At 36.9% G+C, this 18,832-nt stretch overlaps 1 protein-coding gene across 1 annotated transcript in view; it reads right to left on the minus strand.

The window, feature by feature from the left end:
- The window catches only part of IKZF3 (IKAROS family zinc finger 3), a 93,394-nt gene that overhangs the window by 60,667 nt on the left and 13,895 nt on the right, over window positions 1-18,832 (minus strand). Inside the window, exons 2-3 of the mRNA XM_049635958.1 lie at window positions 6,631-6,684; window positions 4,144-4,245 (exon numbers count right to left, since the gene is read on the minus strand). Coding sequence (XP_049491915.1) covers window positions 4,144-4,245; window positions 6,631-6,684 — 156 coding nt within the window. The remainder of the gene's footprint in view (window positions 1-4,143; window positions 4,246-6,630; window positions 6,685-18,832) is intronic.

Below are 18,832 nucleotides of genomic sequence, written 5' to 3' on the forward strand. Positions count from 1 at the left end.
CTTACTTCATTTTATAAAACTAAAACCTGTTCATAAAGTCCTGATGGAGGCTACAGTTAAGAATGGAAGGGTTGAAAGACTAATGTGAAAGTCTGGAGGAAAGCTGGTATGTTTGAAGCGGCTGCATCTCTTTCACCTGAATGTATTATGGGCATGGACATTGTATCTGACTGGGGGATTGTTTCCATAAGACAGAAGTCATGTAAATCTGTCCTATTAATCGGACATTCTAAATGGGGATGGATAAGCTTGCCCAAGCCCACAGTGTAGAAGAGAAGCTGCAGCGCTGGTGGGGACAGATGATGGGTCCATATGGAGCATAGACTGGGCTTTATGGCAAAAGTCTGCAAGTGTTTCCCAGTGATGACTGTTGGGATGGTGGAATCAAGAATTCCATTTTAGAGGCAATTAGTAGAGGCAATTGAAACTGCCCTATGACTGCAGAAAAAACAATCTTAACATCTGGCATACCCATGATATCTTAGGTGATGTCACAGAAATGCTCTAATGCTTCTGGGAGGGCAATACCCAAGACAGTTCCACAATAAAATGGAAATGGCTTATACAGGATTATGCTACCTGAGGAATGCAAGCAGGAGGTACTGACAAGCAGTGAGCCTCTTCTCTCCTAGGACTGACTTTGGAACTGTATGAGGCTGCCAGATTCTATCATTGCTTAGAAGTGCCCGATAAACAGCTACTGACTGACCAGCAAAGAGCTGCTGGATAGCTGTTCCAAGGTAAATGAACAATATCCTGTTTGGAAGACCACCACTCTGATTGAAGATGTAAAAACATCAGTTCAGTGGGATGAATTACATGCTGTTTTCCTAGCAGTGATGGAAGAATTTTAACAATGACAAAAGCCTCCACATTTTGGTTTTTACCTGATTCATGAGTGATGGCCAGTGGCCAGGCCATATGGATAGGTAGAAGGAAAACTGGCTATTTATTTATTTATTTATTTATTTATAAGGATTATTTATTTAGGTAATCTCTACACCCAGTGTGGGGCTCTAACTCACAACCCTGAGATCAAGAGTCACACGCTCTACTGACTGAGCCAGCCAGGTGCCTTGAAAACTGGTCTTTTAAAGCGATGCCCATATAGGGCATGACCGTATGGAAATCACTACAGGAATCTGAGGAGTGCATTAAAGTAGGACATGTCAATGCCCATCAGAAGAATCCCCTTCCAGGTTTGGAAGGGGATTGGAACCAAGTGGATATCACAGTGTACTTACTTGAAGTGGCCAAATGGTGTCTATGAAAGGCATAGACATTTGGGGACCACAGAAATACAGAGGGCTGAATCTGGACATATTCCTTTTGCACTCTCTGAGGCTCAAAATGCCAACAATAACTGTTCTATCTGCCAACAAGAGAGACAGAGGCTTCCGATGGCTATGGGGAAGATTCCTCAGAGGCAAGGCGCTATACATAGCTGGCAAGTGGATTACACTGAACCAATGCCAGTAGCCCGAGGGGGCTTACAAATGGTTTTTGACAGAATAGACACTGACTCTGGACTGTGTATTGCTTACCTGGTTGTAGATGCAAATGGTCAGGGTACTAAAAAACAAAACAAAACCAAAAAAACCCCAAAAACAAACAAATAAAAAAACCCCACAACCCGGATCAGAAGATACTGCATCAATTTGGGCCACCAAATCACATTTCTTTGGGACAAGAACACACTTTACAGTCCATAATGTCAAATGATGGGCAGAGAGATACTGTCCTCAGAAGAATAGTTTCATAGAGAATTGGAACAGGCAACTGAAACACTGGTTGTTTGAAACGGGAACGTGTAGACATGAAGGGCTGGCTGGTTTAGTGTCTTCAAGAATATGTGCTCACACTTAACATGAGCAGGATTAAGGGAATGTCCCTGTTGATATATTCCTGTTTTTCTGGTGAATCTGGGGAAGAGAGATGGAAGAGGATGCTAGTGTGACTATGCAATTTTTTCCATGGGCGGGGGGGAGAAATATTGGTATGACTATAATTCTTCCTAAGAGGAGAGGACACTGGTTTCATGACCATACTTTTTTTTCTTCCTCACATCACCTCAGCTTTCTCTTTCCTACCTGATGCAGTAGTCATAGGACCAGCGCTGCAACAAATGACAGAAACAGAGATGATTCCTAAGCAAGAAACTGTAGCTACAGGTTTGTTGTTTATTTAATTTTTAACGTTTATTTATTTTTGAGAGAGAGTGAGCAGGGGAGGGGCAGAGAGACAGAGACGGAGATACAGAATCCGAAGCAGGCTCCAGGCTCTGAGCTATCAGCACATCGCCTGATGCGGGGCTCAAACTCATGAACCGTGAGATCATGACCTGAGCCGAAGTTGGACACTTAACCGACTGGGCCACCCACACGTCCCAAGTAGCTACAGTGTTAAACCTTTATGTCAGAATTCCTAAAGGCCTGATAGGGTAGGTTGTGCCTTCACTCCATTTGGCAAAACTGAGGTTAACAGTGACTGCAGCTATACTGCTAGTGGCAAAAATAGCCTGCTAGTTCTGTACCTAAGTAACTCTACCCTATATGAACAGGAGTGGATTGAGGGGGAGGCACTTGCTACACTAGTATTGCTGCCTGCAATCTAGACCAGCACAGCAGCTAAACCTCATGTTCCTTCCAAAAGTGGAAAAGTTCAGGTAGATGAAGAGAAGAAGGAATAGTAGCTGAGGGTAAAGGAATCAATCAATGGATTATATAATGAAGGAAATGCAGTATTATATTAAAATGCCAAGAGAGGCTCAGAACAAGAAACTTGTAAATATTGTCTCTCAGTTCAATTATACCAGATGCTGAAAAGGTGAAGCCATACATTGCTGAGACCATTCCTGTTTTTGGAACCTGACAAAATCAAATGGAAGGCTGTAAACCTGAGTGACCTCACCCTGGGAGACATTTTCAACCAGAATAATTATTAATGACTGAATGTGACTGTAGTAATGTGCCAGGATCTTGACTTTTACGATCATTTTGTAAAAAAATTTTTAGTGTTTTATTTATTTTTGAAAGTGAGCAGGCGAGGGGCAGAGGGAGAGGGAGACACAGAATCTGAAGCAAGCACCAGGCTCTGAGCTGTCAGCACAGAGCCCGGTGTGGGGCTTGAACTCACAAACCACGAGATCATGACCTGAGCCGAAGTTGGATGTTTAATGGACTAAGCCACCCAGGCGCCCCTATGATCCTTTGTTACAAGAGATTCGTGCTCAAAGACCAGTGGGTGGCCTATGGTAAAATACAAAAATATATTTGGTCTTTGTCCCAGGTTCCTGGCACAAGAGTCCTCCCAAACCTTGGAATCTTCCTGAGCGATAGGAGTATCTTTTGTTATTTATAATAATCTCTTTTCAATCACACCTAAGTTTCTGCTAATGAGGCGACTTAGGGTAAGGGCCCTAGTCAGGATGGGTTCATCACCAGAAAGACAAAGTGATAGGGGGGCACTGGGTAGGTTCTGAAGATTGAGCTCTATAAAAAGTCTTAAACATACTTTGCCTTATGCATTTCTTCCATTTGGCTGTTCTTGAATTGTATCCGTTATGATAAACTAGTAATGGTAAAGCACTTTCCTAAATTCTCTGAGTCATTCTAGCAACTTATCAAACCTGAGGAGGGTGGGTGTGGAAAATCCTGCATTTGTAGCCAACCTGGACAGAAATGTAGGTAACATGGAGACCTGGTAGTTTCAACTGGTGTCTAAAGTGAGGACAGTCTTGTGGGACTGAGCCTTTAACATGTGGGTTCTTTGCTAATTCCAGGAGTTAGTATGAGAATTTAATGGAATTGTGGGACACCCAGTTATTCTCTGAAGAATTGGAGAATTGGTTGTTGGTGTTGGGAAATACCCCACAATTTCTATAATGAACATGTATTATTTTTACAACAGAAAAGAGTCAAATAAACGTTTTAGAAATGAAGTTAGTATAACTTGAATACTGAATAAGCACCTTAAATTCTCAAAGTTTGCTGATACCCTTTAGCAAATTATTAAATATTAATATTCGTAAAATGAACAAAAATTACTTTCAACTCAACCCACAAATGCAAGTTTCTGATTTCTTCCACATATTTAGCCTCAACCATATCTATAACCATTTTTAGTCTGTACTCAATGGCTCACCTCCTATATCTTCATCTTCATTGGTTGGGCCTTCCACACTGTCTGCATTTTCTGTTTCATGAGGTTTGGTTAAATCGTAGTCATTCAAAATCACTGGACCTTCTAGGAGATAAAAAGAATTTTAACTATTCAGTCAAATTTTAAAGAGTTTTTATAAACATGTATTAAGTAGACTCCCATTTCAGCACAATATCTCAATGATAGACAGAATTCTTTCATATATACACCAAGTGGAATATATGTGATAACTCTTGAGGTTTAGAAATATGCCCAGGGTGCACCTGAGTTAAAATGTATTCATAGTCCTTCCTGACAGAAATTCTCTCTCTTTTGATATGTCTCACAATATTCAGTAGGATGCTGTTGTTATTTATGACCAAGAAGTATTTGTGTAGTGATGGGAAATACTGAGCTCAAAAATACTGGCATAATCTGATTTGGGAAGATGCTTTCCTAAAAGGAAACCCATATGCAACTGTATATCAAATCCTATTTTCCTTTTCTGTTCACATTATAAATGTGATTCTGTGGAAAACATATTGGCCCTCAAGTTCCTTTATTTCTTTGAACATTTACTAAATGCTGACAAGGCTATAGATATGAATAAGTAATAATTCCTATCCTCAAGGAGCTTATAATTGGCAGATATAGATTAAGACAAGATCATAAGTATAATGCAGACTCAGACAAGAGAGTAAGGGAAATACAAAGTATTATGTGAGTTCACAAGTGAAAGGGAGCAGACATAATAAAAGCATGCTTAAATAAATAGCAAACTTGTTAAAAATCAAGTTTAACAGAAATATACTTTTGTACAATAAATATTGATATTATTAGACATTAGAAAAAAGGAACAATGTGGTGTATTATTTCATGTACAAGCATAGTAGCTTAAAAAGATATTAACAAAAGAAATAAACTAAAAACTTATTCATTTTCAAACTCTTTTCTTTTTTAAATTTTTTTTTAACATTTATTTATTTTTGAGATAGAGAGAGAGCATGAACAGGGGAGGGTCAGAGAAAGACGGAGACACAGAAGCTGAAACAGGCTCCAAGCTCTGAGCTGTCAGCACAGAGCCCGACGCGGGGCTCGAACCCACGGACCGCAAGATCATGACCTGAGCCGAAGTCGGACGCTTAACCGACTGAGCCACCCAGGCGCCCCTCTTTTCTTTTTTTTAACGTTAATTTATTATTTTGAGAGAAAGAGAGACAGAGCATGAGCAGTGGAGGGGCAGAGAGAGAGGGAGACTTGGAATCCAAAGCAGGCTCCAGGCTACGAGCCATCAGCACAGAGCCCAACATGGGGCTTGAACCTACGAACCGTGAGATCATGACCTGAGCCAAAATTGGATGCTTAACTGACTGAGAGACCCAGGTGTCCCTCTATCAAACTCCTTTCTAATGTTTATAAAATATTTATTGAGTACCTACTACATACAACAAATAGTCAAAGAAACTGAATCCTGTGGCATTTACGCTAGGTGAAATAGGGGAAGTGACTAGAAACTCTGCAGTGGTATTCCTTCCAGCTCACCAGTGACCGAACAGATGGAGCAGGACTTGTGCTGGAATACAGGAGTAAAATAGAAACATATTTCATAAAATCCATGACTAACAGATGCTGAAAATATGGTTATCATGGACTCATGTTTTGATTTATAAACACATTAAGCTCCTAACTTCTGCATATTGTAACATGTACTCTATGAACAATAAGACACTGTTCTAAATAGTAGTTCACTTTTCTCAAGCTTAAAATGATTAACATAAAGTGCACACCTGAACAACTAACATGAGGTCCTGGTTCAATTAAAATATAAGGTTATAATTGATAATAACAAAAAGGTACTCCAGTGGTTAATTTTGTAATGTAGCACAAATTATGATCCAAACAATGTGGGTTAATCAATCTAGGAAACATGGAAGTTATTTTTAGGAAATAGATTATTTTAAATGTCTCTAGTTTATTCTGGAGCAGGAGTCAGCAAACTATGGCCTGAGAGCCACAAGCAATGGCTTGTTTTTATATGGGCCCAGGAAGTAGGAATGGTTTGTACATTTTTAAAAGGTTGCAAAAAACATAAAGAGGAATATGTGACAGAGATCCTATATTGCCCACAAAGTCTAAAATATTTACTATCTTGCCATTCACAAAAATTTTGCTGACCACTATCTAGAGTGAAAAGCACAAGCTGATGAAACATAAGCCACTACATTGGTCAACAAAAACTGCTTTTATTTAAACTAGTCAGTTAAAAATAATTAAAAGAAAAAAAAAAAACAGTGATCAACATTAGGTTTGGCCCTATGATGCCAAATAATTTATATAATGTAAATGGATGAGTTATTTTTGTATCAGAAAGAGACAACTATGTTTTTTCCCAACACATTTCTATAGCATTTTTACTATAATCAGAATATTTATCTTTCTTTGGTAATTTCAGTAAAGGTATATTTCTAGAAAGGAAAGACCTGATGTTACCTGTGGGCACAGGCTGTTCCTGAGTGCTTTTCAGTTCCACATTTGGTTTTATATCTGAAAAGAAAAGGATTATAAATATTAGCTACTTAATTTTTTTTCAGATTTGAGGATTCTAAATTTAATAAGGATATTATTTTGGAAGCTTTAGCAGATTTCCCCTTCAGAGCAGGACTGTTCTTTTCCTCTACCCTCCCTAAAAAGTACCTCAAGGAGAATAAAAGGAATTATTTACACAGCAATTGTATTGTAAAGAGATTAAGAGGAAAAAAATTAGAACTTTATACTTAACATTTCTAGTACTTTTCTTTTTTTTCCTGAAGACTTGAGTTCCCATCTGGTATTATCTCTCTTCAGTCAAAAGAGCTTCCCTTAGCATTTCTAGTAATGCAACTATGTGAGTGACAACTTTTCTTAGTTTACATTTATTTGGAAATATCTTTATTTTGCCTTCAATTTTAAAGGATATTTTTACTTGATACAGAATTCTGGGTTGACAGTTTTCTTCCAGCACTTTAAAGGTGACATTCTACTACCTTCTAGGCTTTATTGTTTCTGATGAGAAGTCAGTGATAGTTGTATTATTGCTTTCCTATATACAATGTATTCTTTTTCTCTGAATGCTTTCCAGATTTTCCCTTTACCTTTGGTTTTCTGCAGTTTGACTATGATATGCCTACATATGATTTTATTTGAATTTATCCCACTTGGCCCTCTCTCTCACTGAGCTTCTGTAAAATTATGTTTTTCACTAAACTTGAGAAATTTTCAGTTATTATTTCTTCAAATAGTTTTTCTTCTCCATCCTCTTGCTCCTTTCCTTCTAGGACTTCAACTGCATATATGTTAGACTTTTTAATATTTCCCCACTTCCCCTGAGGCTCTGTTCTTCCCCAACCCCAATGTTTTATTTTCTCTGTTGTTCAGATTGAATACTTTCATTGATATACCTTCAAATGCACTTACTCTTTCTTCTGTCATCTTGATTTGTTGTTAAGTCTGTCCAATGAGTTTTCTATTTCAGATATTATAATTTTTAGTTCTCAGATTTCCATTTTGTTCTTTTGTCATAGTTTCTCTGCCAAGATTTCCTATTTGTTAATTCATTACAAGCATATTTTCCTTTACATCTTTGAGCATAATTAGCATAACTATTTAAGATTCTTGCCTTCCAATTCCAATACCTATGTCATCTTGGAGTCAGTTACCATTGACTTCCTTTTATCTTGAGTATGGGTTACATTTTCCTGCTTCTTCATATGACTTAATAATTTTGGATTGTACCCTGGACATTATAAATGATATGTTACAGAATTTGTGGGTTCTGTTATGTTCCTCTGAATAGTATAGGAAGTTTTTTTTCTTTGTTCACTTTGCTTTTTAAAGCATGCAGTTAACTTACATAGGTTCAAACTTGAATTTTGTTTCATTATAGTGAGCAGCACTGAAGGTAACCAAATGTCCCAGAATGCCTGGGATTGAGGGTTTTTCCAGAACAGAGAACTTTCACAGTCTCAGGGAAATTGGTTGGTCTTGGAGAGGCATAAATCTCTGTTCAATATTTTAGCCTCAGATGGGCTGCTCAGAGCATGACCCATATATGTGTGGTTCAAGAATCAGCTAGAGATCTGGATTAGCCAGAAAATTTATAGATAAAAAATCCCTCTCTGCCTTTTTCACACCAGGATTTCCCTCCTTCCTTCCCAGCTGCTGTGGCTGCTATGACTTTTTAAGTCAGTATAACTATGGATTATCTACTCAAGTTTTGGTCACCCCAAGACTAAAATTGATGCCAACCCTTGAGTTAAAACAAAGAACCATAAAAGCAGGTTGTTTTTGTCATTTTCCTATGCCTTCAGGTAATAGATTTTTTCATATTTTGTTCAGAATCTATCACTCCATTGCTAGAAAATCTTCTTTGTTCCTTATTTTAATAATGATCATATACCCAAAACTGTTCAGGATAGTATTAATTTCAAATATTCTATACTATTATCTAGTCTTATTTCAATTTTTGTCTTGAAAAATATAGTTACTCTGCTTACATTCTAATTTTAAATTTTTGACATATTATCCATTAGATGATAGTGCCAAAGCATAAAGGCAGGGAAAATACACATTTTTAAAATTTTTTTTTTAACGTTTATTTATTTTTGAGACAGAGAGACAGAGCATGAACAGGGGAGGGGCAGAGAGAGAGGGAGACACAGAATCTGAAACAGGCTCCAGGCTCTGAGCTGTCAGCACAGAGCCCGACGTGGGGCTTGAACTCACGGACCGTGAGATCATGACCTGAGCCGAAGTCGGACGCTTAACCGACCGAGCCCCCCAGGTGCCCCAATACACATATTTTTTAAATAAGCAAAGGGGCACCCTAGTATGGGGTGTCAAAACCCAAGATGTGGAAGAAGAATGTCCATGTAAGGAATGGAAGCAGCCCAAGGCAGGCTGTGTGAGAGTATGACTATATGGAGTGGGAAGTCTGAATGAAGTAAGGAGGGATTCTACATGGCAGACAGCATGTAAATCAGAGCATGAGTAGGCTAAAGAGGGCATTCAGGCTGGAGAACTGCCTCATGTGCAGTGCTGGAGTCCAAGAGGGATAAAAAGGGTATCCAAGATAAGGGATAGCCTAGTATGAATCAGAGCCTGAGCATAGTGAATAGGACATTTGTACATAGAGGTGGTCTGGTGTGGGTTTTCAGAGCCTAAATGGGTGTGAGCAAGGTACCCACGTGGGGACAGTGGGGAGAGCTTCTATGCACAGGAGCACTCCAGCGCAAAGTTCAGAACTTGAGAGGGGTGAAGAAGGGATCCACTTACTAGGTATAGTTTTACATGGAGGTGTCAGAGCCTGAGCAGTTGAAAAGGGTGTCCAATAGCATAGTGGCTATGGTACAGGATGTAAGAACCCAAACGAGGCAAGGAAAGCATCTGTGCTGATGAAGGGATGGTAGTGGCAATGGATGATTGGTTATATAAAGGAGGATTGATCAAATAAGTGACTACAATAAGGTAATAAGAGCCGGGTTTTTCTCTGTCAGAGAAGGGAGTTACAAATATGGAAGCCTGTGGTACTGTACTGGAAATGAAGGTACTGGTGTGAATGCATGGCTTCTACTCTACATAAATAAATATAAAATATAGATGTCTATGTGTATGTATGGATATACATACATATAATCCCTAGCCCTGTCCACTGAGAGCACCTGGGAGTGGTAACACTACACCAACTTCTAGCATCCAGATATTAACTTCTAAATTTTTTTAATTTTTTTTTTTTTTTTGAGAAAGAGAGAGCATGCAAGCATGTGTGGGGAGGGACAGAGAGAGGGAGAGAGAATCCCAAGCAAGCTCCACACTGTCAGTGTGCAGAACCTGATGCGGGGCTCAATTTCATGAACTGCGAGATCATGACTTGAGCCAAAACCGAGAGTTGGACACTCCACTGACTGAGCCACCCAGGTGCCCCCAGATATTAATTTCTAAATATCATTCTCCATTTAAAGGATCCAGGCTTCTTGGAGAAATGGCTTATTCTAGGGTTTGGGCAGGGAAAAGTACATAATGGGTCTGGAACATTTTGTTGTGTCACAAAGCATGGAAGTGCCTACAGAATGAAGAGGATATATTAGAGGATATAGACATTATCTTGAAGGGGTTTCCACTGGCCAAATCTGAGACAGGGAAGTATCAAAATAAAAATGATGGTATTGGATTATAACTCATTGAAAAAAAAAAAACAAATTCATGAGTCCAAATTGACATTAATAAGTAAATAAAATGAAAGTCAGATGATGAATGGAGTATTTATACAGTTTCAAAGTGTTTCTTCCAAAATACCTATTATTACAAAGATGAAAAGAGCAACCACATAGTAAACAACTTGGTAGACACCATGGTAATTGAACAAAGTGATCATCATCAGTAACACGACAAATGAAAATTATGTGCCATCCGAACACAGCATCACTTCTATGATATTGCTGCCAAAACACATAACATGAATCTAACCATGAGAAAATGAACTCTAACTGAGGAATAGTTTACAAAATAACTGGCTTGTAATCCTCAAAAGTGTCAAGTCATGAAAGACTGAGGAACTAAGAAACTGTTCCAGACTGAGGAGAGTGAAGAGACTTGACAACTAAATACAATGTGTGATTGTGAGCTGAATCCTCCTGCAATAAATAACACTGCAGAAACAAATGGACAAATCTGAATGGGTCTGAGGATTAAATGGTAGTAATGTATCAGTGTTAATTTCCCGATTTGGACGTTGTTTTGTGGTTATATAGAAGAAGTATACTTTAGTACGTTAAAGTATTCAAGGATTATAGGGCACTGTGTCAGCAACCTATTCTCAAAGCTTCTGAAAAAAAAATTTTGTACTATATCGCAACTTCTCTGTAAGTTTGATAGTATTTTTTTAAGTTTAAAAAAAAGCTAAATGTGAAACTTTTAACCTGCACACTAAAGGGATTCTTAACAGGAAAAAAAAAAAGAAAAGAAAAAAAAACTAGCTCAAAGGTTTCACATAAACAACCTTCATGTGAAAATATTCTTTACTTACTACAGAGCAAGATGGCTTTTAATTTGGTGACCTAAAGGAAAAAGATCCCAGCCCCTGAACCTTTTAAACCCCCTGACAATGACATTTAAATAGCTCTCAATATTTTTTCAAGTGGCCTTTGTGTGCTACAAATAACACCAGAAACAAATGAGTACAGTTTCTAAGAGAAAAAGGAGATTCTGACTACCTTAGCATTCAGAACTTGAAGGAAACATTAAAACCATCTATTATCAGGCTACATGGATATTCTTCTTGGGTAGTAAAAAATATTTAAAACACAGGACAAAAGAAATTGAAGTACATTTTTTGCACCTGAAATCAAAGGTCCTTATAAAATGATGGAGCCCAGTAGTAGACAGACAGTGAAAGGAATTCCAACTGAAGACCAGAAACCTGTTAAATATTTCTAAGTACAGTAAAACTTTCCAGTTTTTAATGGGTCATTTTGTAATTTCTTTACACTTCAGTACAAAAAAAAACGCTTCAAAATTTTTCTATTTGAAATATAAATATTTTTAATGTTAAATTACTGCCATCTTTTTAATATGTTGGCAGTCAACATAGCTTTACAATATTTTCCAAAAGAATGCTCTAGAAAGTTAAGAATGAAGGGTCCCTGTATTGCTTTTGAAATATAGTTTCCTGTACCAATGTTTATCATAACTGGTGCAGATGATAGAAGAATCCCAGAGTGTGTTAATTTTGTTTAAATATAAGTCTCCTCATTTTCTACACCTCTCTTGTTACTTGAATAGGTAAATCATACTCCTGCCTCAAGACCTTTTCATTTACCTTTCCTTCTGACCAGAATGCTCTTCCCCCAGATCACCATGTGGCCAGTTTCCTCTCTTCATTCAGATGTGTGCTCAAAAACCACCTTACCAAACAAGCTTTACCTAACTATCCTATACAAAAACATCATCCTCTGTTGGGGGAGGGGGGAGGGTGAAACAGGTGATGGGGATTAAGAGTACACTTATCATGATGAACATTAAGTAATGTATAGAATTGTTGAGTCACCATATTGTACATCTGAAAGTAATATAACACTGTGTTAACTCTACTAAAATTAAAAATTTTAACTTAATTAAAAATTAAAAAAAATAAAATGTCATCCTCCATTGTCACTTTCTTTTCTCTTACCCTGCCTTATTTTTCTTCATAAAATTTCTTCATTGTCACCACCTGACATATATACACATATATTTGTTATTTTTTTAACCTATCTCCCTCTAACAGAATGTAAGTTCATGACAACAGGAATGTTGTCTGTATTTTTTATTACTATTTTGCTGTATCTTCAGGTCCCAAAATAGTGCCCAACCATGATGGGCACTCAATAAATATTTATTGAATGAACACATGAATTTTTATACCTCTATTATTGATCCTTATAGACACTCTAGATCAAAGTTCTGCAAACTACAGCTTACCACCTGTTTTTGTATAGCATGGGAAATAAGAGTGGTTTTTACATTTTTAAATGGATAAAACAATCAGAATACTGTTTCATGCCCCTGGAAAATTATATGAAATTCAAATTTCAGTATCCAAAAATAAAGTTTTATTGGCACACAGCCAAACTCATTCATTTACGTGTTGTCTATGGCTGCTTCTGTACTCCAATGGAGTACATAGCTGAAAAGTTGCAACAGGGACTATATGACTCACAAAGCCTATAAAAGTCACTATCTTGTCATTTACAGAAAAGTTTACCAAGCCATGCTCTAGATCTATTACTAACACTAATACTGTATCATCCAATACAGTAGCCACCAGCCACATGTGGCGATTTAACTTTAAACGTAAATTAATTAAAATTAAAAATTTAGTTTCTCAGTTCCACCACCCACATTTCAAGTACTCAACAGAACATGCGGCTAGTCGTTACTATACTGGACAGCATAGACAAGGAACCTTTCCATCATCACAGAAAGTTCTACTGAATGGCACTGCTCTAGATTTTAGAATATCCTGCTGTTGCTTGGGATATCACTGCAAAGCTATTTCTTTAAAACAAACATTAAAACTCTGGATCAGGAAAAAATAAATCAAACCACATATAAAAATTAAATACCAAGAAAAAATCAAAGATATTATACCAGGAAACAATTTAACAATGGCAATCTTCTATCAATATTTCCAAAATTCCTATAGTTGGAATTTCAGGTAAAAGTTGTAGTTTTCATTAATGTAGTAATCAACGATATAAAGCATCTAGACAACACCTTCCATACTGACTGAAACATTAATGTGACTTTTTTGGAGGGTAAAATAAAATAAAATAAAATAAAACACCACATGATGCCAAACATCCAGATAAAATATTTTAAAGCATACTCACATGTATGTGCACAAATATACTTAGCATCATATTTCCATTAGGATTTTTTTTGGTATCGTTTGATAAAACCAATTTTCTTATCTCATTTAAAAGCCAAAATTATAATCTAGCAGAAAACCCTAGCAAACACTCTTTTCATATCATTTGTCCTCCTGCCCTTCCTACAACTAAATAACCAATCTCCTCATATGTTTTAATTAAATCGTTAGTGTTTTCCATTGACCTTTAAATAACAAACGTTATAAAAATTATATCTATTCTATTACTGAGATGGCTGACAAACTAATTTGACTGGAAAATTAAAGGTTATTTCTTCTGTAGCTTTCCAAGTACTCCAGAGTCTCAAAGCTTTACTAGCAATCTCAAATTGTTTTCTACCAGTATTGAAAACAAGCCTTCATCATATGTTTGCTGAGAAATGACAGTTTCCAATTTGTTTTTATTCCTTCAGATTCTCTTTTCATTGGCGAAGATGCCATTTAAAACAATTTCACTAGTTAGAATTTTTGTTAAGATACTAAGATTTTTGGGGGCACCTGGGTGGCTCAGTTGGTTAAGTGTCTGACTTTGGCTCAGGTCATGATCTCATGATTTGTGAGTTTGAGACACGCATTGGGCTCTGTGCTGACAGCGCAGAGCCTGGAGCCCACTTTGGGTTCTTGTTTCCCTTTCTCTCTTCTCCTTCCCTGCTCATGCTCTGTCTCTCTCTCTCTCCTTCAAAAATAAATAAACATTCAAAAATAAAAAAAGATACTAAGATTTTTCTCAGAGATTCTAGCATTTTACGCACTGCTAAATGAAAGGGGGTAGATAACAAATAAAATTTAAACTTGGAAATGGCAGCAGTCTGGTTAATAGAGATTTCATCAAAGTTCACGTGTGAAGGTTTTTACTTCTTAACTCTAAAATAAATTATCTATGAACAAAACCAAATATTTTCATTAGCAACAGAATTTGTAACCATATTTTTAACTCAAGTGGTTGTAAACTTGCCTTTATTTTGATACTATTAAGTAACTGACATTCAATGAAGAATATCAGCTAACAAAATTCTATTCTTAGTTTCAGAGATCAGATTTTATTCACTATTCTGTTTTCCTGGTAGGAAGTGTAGGTGCTAAAGGAGAGCAAAATGTCAAATTTTAGAAAGAATCCTGTACCAAGTGCGACAGCTGCCTGTAGCATTGGTCCCTGACAGCTGCCAGAAAACTGTCTCTGAGTGTGGACACTCCTTTTTATCTTCATAACGGTAAACTGACTCCCCTATCCTCATGCCTCTTAAAAAAAAAACAAAAAAGCTTTCTCTTCTCTAAAAGGTCCACTTTTAATTTTTTTAACTAAAAGCTTAGGAAACTGAGTCATTGACTACAAAAATGTGTTCGACAATAACAAAATTAACACTTAGTACTATAAATGCGGCAACAGAAGGGTGAGCTACTATTTCTGAAAGGTCTTTCTCTAATTCTCTTAATACTACCAGGTATAATCATTCCTGGAATCTTACCACACAGGATTAGTTATGCTTTTTAGTTTATTTATTTATTTTTGAGAGAAAGAGAGAGGCAGCACAAGCACGTGGGTGAGCGGGGGAGAGGCAAAGAAAGAGGGAGAGAGAATCCCAAGAAGGCCCATGTGCTGTCAGCATGAAGCCCAATAGGGGGATTGATCTCACAAACCATGTGAGTTCATGACCTGAGCTGAAATCAGAGTTGGATGCCTAACTGACCCAGGCTCCCCAAGAATAGTTCTGTTTAATGAAAAATGATCCTTATAACCTAAGGAAATTAAAATATAAGAATTGGAGTGGATATCTTAGCTATCTTACCTCTTCTTCCTCTGCTACCTGAATTTCCTCCAATACCCCCCTATTTGGGTTGCACAGCCTCTGCTTACACACTTCCAATAATATAGAATGTTATTCCTTGCCATTTCAGAAAAGCTCTAATGGTTAAAAAAAAGTTCCTCCTTAAAACTCAAATTTCCTGAAATGTACATTTCAGGTCCAAGTTCAGCTCTCTGGAAACATACAGGATGAGTTATCACTCAGATGCTAACACTCTCACTCATGGTTAGAGCTTTCTTCTGAACCTGGTTTTGTTTGCTTGTGGTTCTCCAAAAATGTGACATCAACCACTTAGCCCAGTAGTACAAATGAAGATTTCATATTATCTCATAGCATCTCTGGAAGATAAACAGGTGCAATGGCATTTATTATCTCCCCATTATACAGACAAAATTCAAGACACAAAGAAAGACAAAAAATATAAAGTCACGTAATTGTCTAAGGGTACAATGTCAGTGACACATTAAGAAGCAGGATTCATGTCTTGAATTTCCCTTTTGTTTCAAAAAATTTAAATAATGTTTAAAGTGATTTCCTATATAGATTACAGATTTTAGAAGAAGGCCAAAACTAGAAAAGATTTCAGACCTAATAATTTCAAACACTTCAGTTGACTATGATTGAGGGGAAAGGAAGATATAAAATGAGAGTAATTCCTCTACTCTCATGAGGAATACTTCCTTTCATGTCATGAAATACTTCCTTTCCTTCTTCTACCTTGGACTAAGGTAAAGGTTAAGAAATATCAAGATTACTGGGTGCCTGGGTGGCTCAGTTGGTTAAGCATCTGACTTCAGCCCAGGTTCATGATCCTGCGCTTTGTAGGTTCGACCCCCGCATGGGGCTCTATGCAAACAGCTCAGAGCCTGGAGCCTGCTTCGGATTCTGTGTTTCCCTCTCTTTCTGCCCCTCCCCTGCTTGCACTCTGTCTCTCTGTCTCCCCCAAATAAATAAACATTAAAAAAAAATAAAAAATAAATAAATATCAAGATTACTTCTCTAAGGACACCAGATCAAATACAGCCCACATCACCATTCCAGTTTTTCCTACCTTATTCTTTTTTAATAAAATATCCTATTTCCCAACTAGATTAAATGTCTAATGAGGAAATTATAGACTGTTGGTTACAGGTCTAAAACAGCAAATTCAATATCTAGTGTTATTTTCCTTGGAAGGTCAATTACTCTAAAGTTGTAGAAAAATAAATACATATTCATTTTGCCACAGATATCACATGCCACCAAATGAATATATAGAGAGAAAAGGAAGAATGGTATTTCATGTCATTGCTACTTAAAAAAATATGTTAGGGGTACCTGGGTGGCTCAGTCAGTTAAGTGTCCGACTTCGGCTCAGTTCATGATCTCACAGCTTGTGGGTTCAAGCCCCTCATCAGGCTCTGTGCTGACAGCTCAGAACCTGGAGCCTGCTTTGGATTCTGTGTCTCCATCTCTTTCTGCCCCTTCCTGCTCAAGTTCTGTCTCTGTCTCTCTCTCAAAAATAAACATTAAAATTTTTTTTACATGTTTGTGTTAAAATGATTGAATCCAACATTCTCCAAGTAAGATTTTCATTTTAATTGCAAAATGTCTAGTTTCTGTTATAAAATAATTGGGGTCAAAAACAGAATCAACAAAACAGATGAACATATGGGAAAGGAGGAAAAAGACAGAGAGAGGGAAGCAAACCATAAGAGACTCCTAATGATAGAGAACAAACTAAGGGTTGATGGAGGGAGGTGGGGATGGGCTAGATGGGTGATGGGTATTAAGGACAGCACTTGTTATGATGAGCACTGGGTGTTATATGTAAGTGATGAATCACTAAATTCTACTCCTGAAACCAATATTACACTATACACTAACTAACTGGAATTCAAATAAAAATTTGAAAAACCAGAATCATTAAAGTGGGTAATAAACCTAAATGTGAAAGCTAAAGCAATCAAATTTCTAGAGGAAAACTCAGGAGAATATTTTTATGGTCTTAGAGTAGGCAAGTATTTCTAAACAGGATGTGAGAGGCACTCAATCCTCCCCCCAAAAATTTAATATATTAGTCTTAAAGTTAAAAAAAATCTATTTATCAAATAGATTAAGAAAATAAGCAAGTTACAAACTGGAAGAAAAAATTTGCAATACACATCTGACAAAATACATGTTTCTAAAATATTATTTTATTTTATTTTTTATTAAATTTTTTAATGTTTATTTTTGAGAAAGAGAAAGAGAGAGAGACAGAGCACAAGCAGGGGAGGGACAGAGAGAGAGGGAGACACAGAATCTGAAGCAGGCTCCAGGCTCTGAGCTGTTAGCACAGAGCCTGATGCGGGGCTCAAACTCACAAGCAGTGAGATCATGACCTGAGCCAAAATCAGATGCTTAACCAACTGAGCCACCCAGGCACCCCATCTAAAATATTTTTTTAATGTTTATTTATTTATTTTTGAGAGAGAGAGGGATACAGAGAGGGAGACAGAAAATCCCAAGCAGGCTCTGTACTATCAGCACAGAGCTTGATGCAGGGATGGATTTCACGAACTGTGAGATGATGACCTGAGCCGAAATCAAGAGCTGGCCGCCTAACTGACTGAGCCACCCAGGTGCCCCTAAAATATGTTTTAAATGCCTACAAAATCAATAAGAAAAAATATAAACAACCCAACTTAAAAAAATATACAGAAGGCTTACAAAACTTCAGGAATGAGGATATCTAAATGGCCAATAAACATATGAAAAGGTATTCAACATCATTATTCATCAGAAAAATGCAAATTAAAACACAATTTAATACCATTACACACCCACAAGAATGGCTAAAATTAAAAAAAACAACTGATAATAACAAGCGTTGGTAAAATGTGAAACAACTAGAACTCTCCAATATTGCTAGAGAGATGGTAAACTGGTCCAACCACTTTGGAAACTATTTGTCAGTATGTATCAAAGCTAAGTATACACCTAACCTATGACCCAGAAATGCTAGCCCTAGATCTATATCCAAGAGAAATAAATGTTTATGTCCACCAAAAAGACATGCATATGAATGTTCATAATATAGACAAATACTGGAAACAATCAAATGTCCATTAAGAGTAGAATGAGCAAATTGTGGTATATTTACACCTTTTAATAATAAAATAAAATAAACTACTAATAAATGTAACAATATGAGTGGATCTCAAAAAGTATGTTGAGCAAAAGAAGCCAGATACCAAAAAATCATGTACTATATGATTCCACTTATATGGAAATCAAGAATAGGAAAACTGAACTATGATGATAGAAGTATGAATAATGTTTAAATGGGGAAAAGTGCTGATACCAATTTTAAATGAGAGCAAGGGAACCTTCAGGGTGATGCAAATGTTCCATATCTCGATCAGGAAGGTGTGTATATAGGTAAAAATTAATCAAGCTATATAACATAAGATGTGCACTTCAC

The sequence above is a fragment of the Panthera uncia genome, chromosome E1 (assembly GCF_023721935.1).
Source record: "Panthera uncia isolate 11264 chromosome E1, Puncia_PCG_1.0, whole genome shotgun sequence".
In the NCBI taxonomy this organism is placed as follows: Eukaryota; Metazoa; Chordata; class Mammalia; order Carnivora; family Felidae; genus Panthera; species Panthera uncia.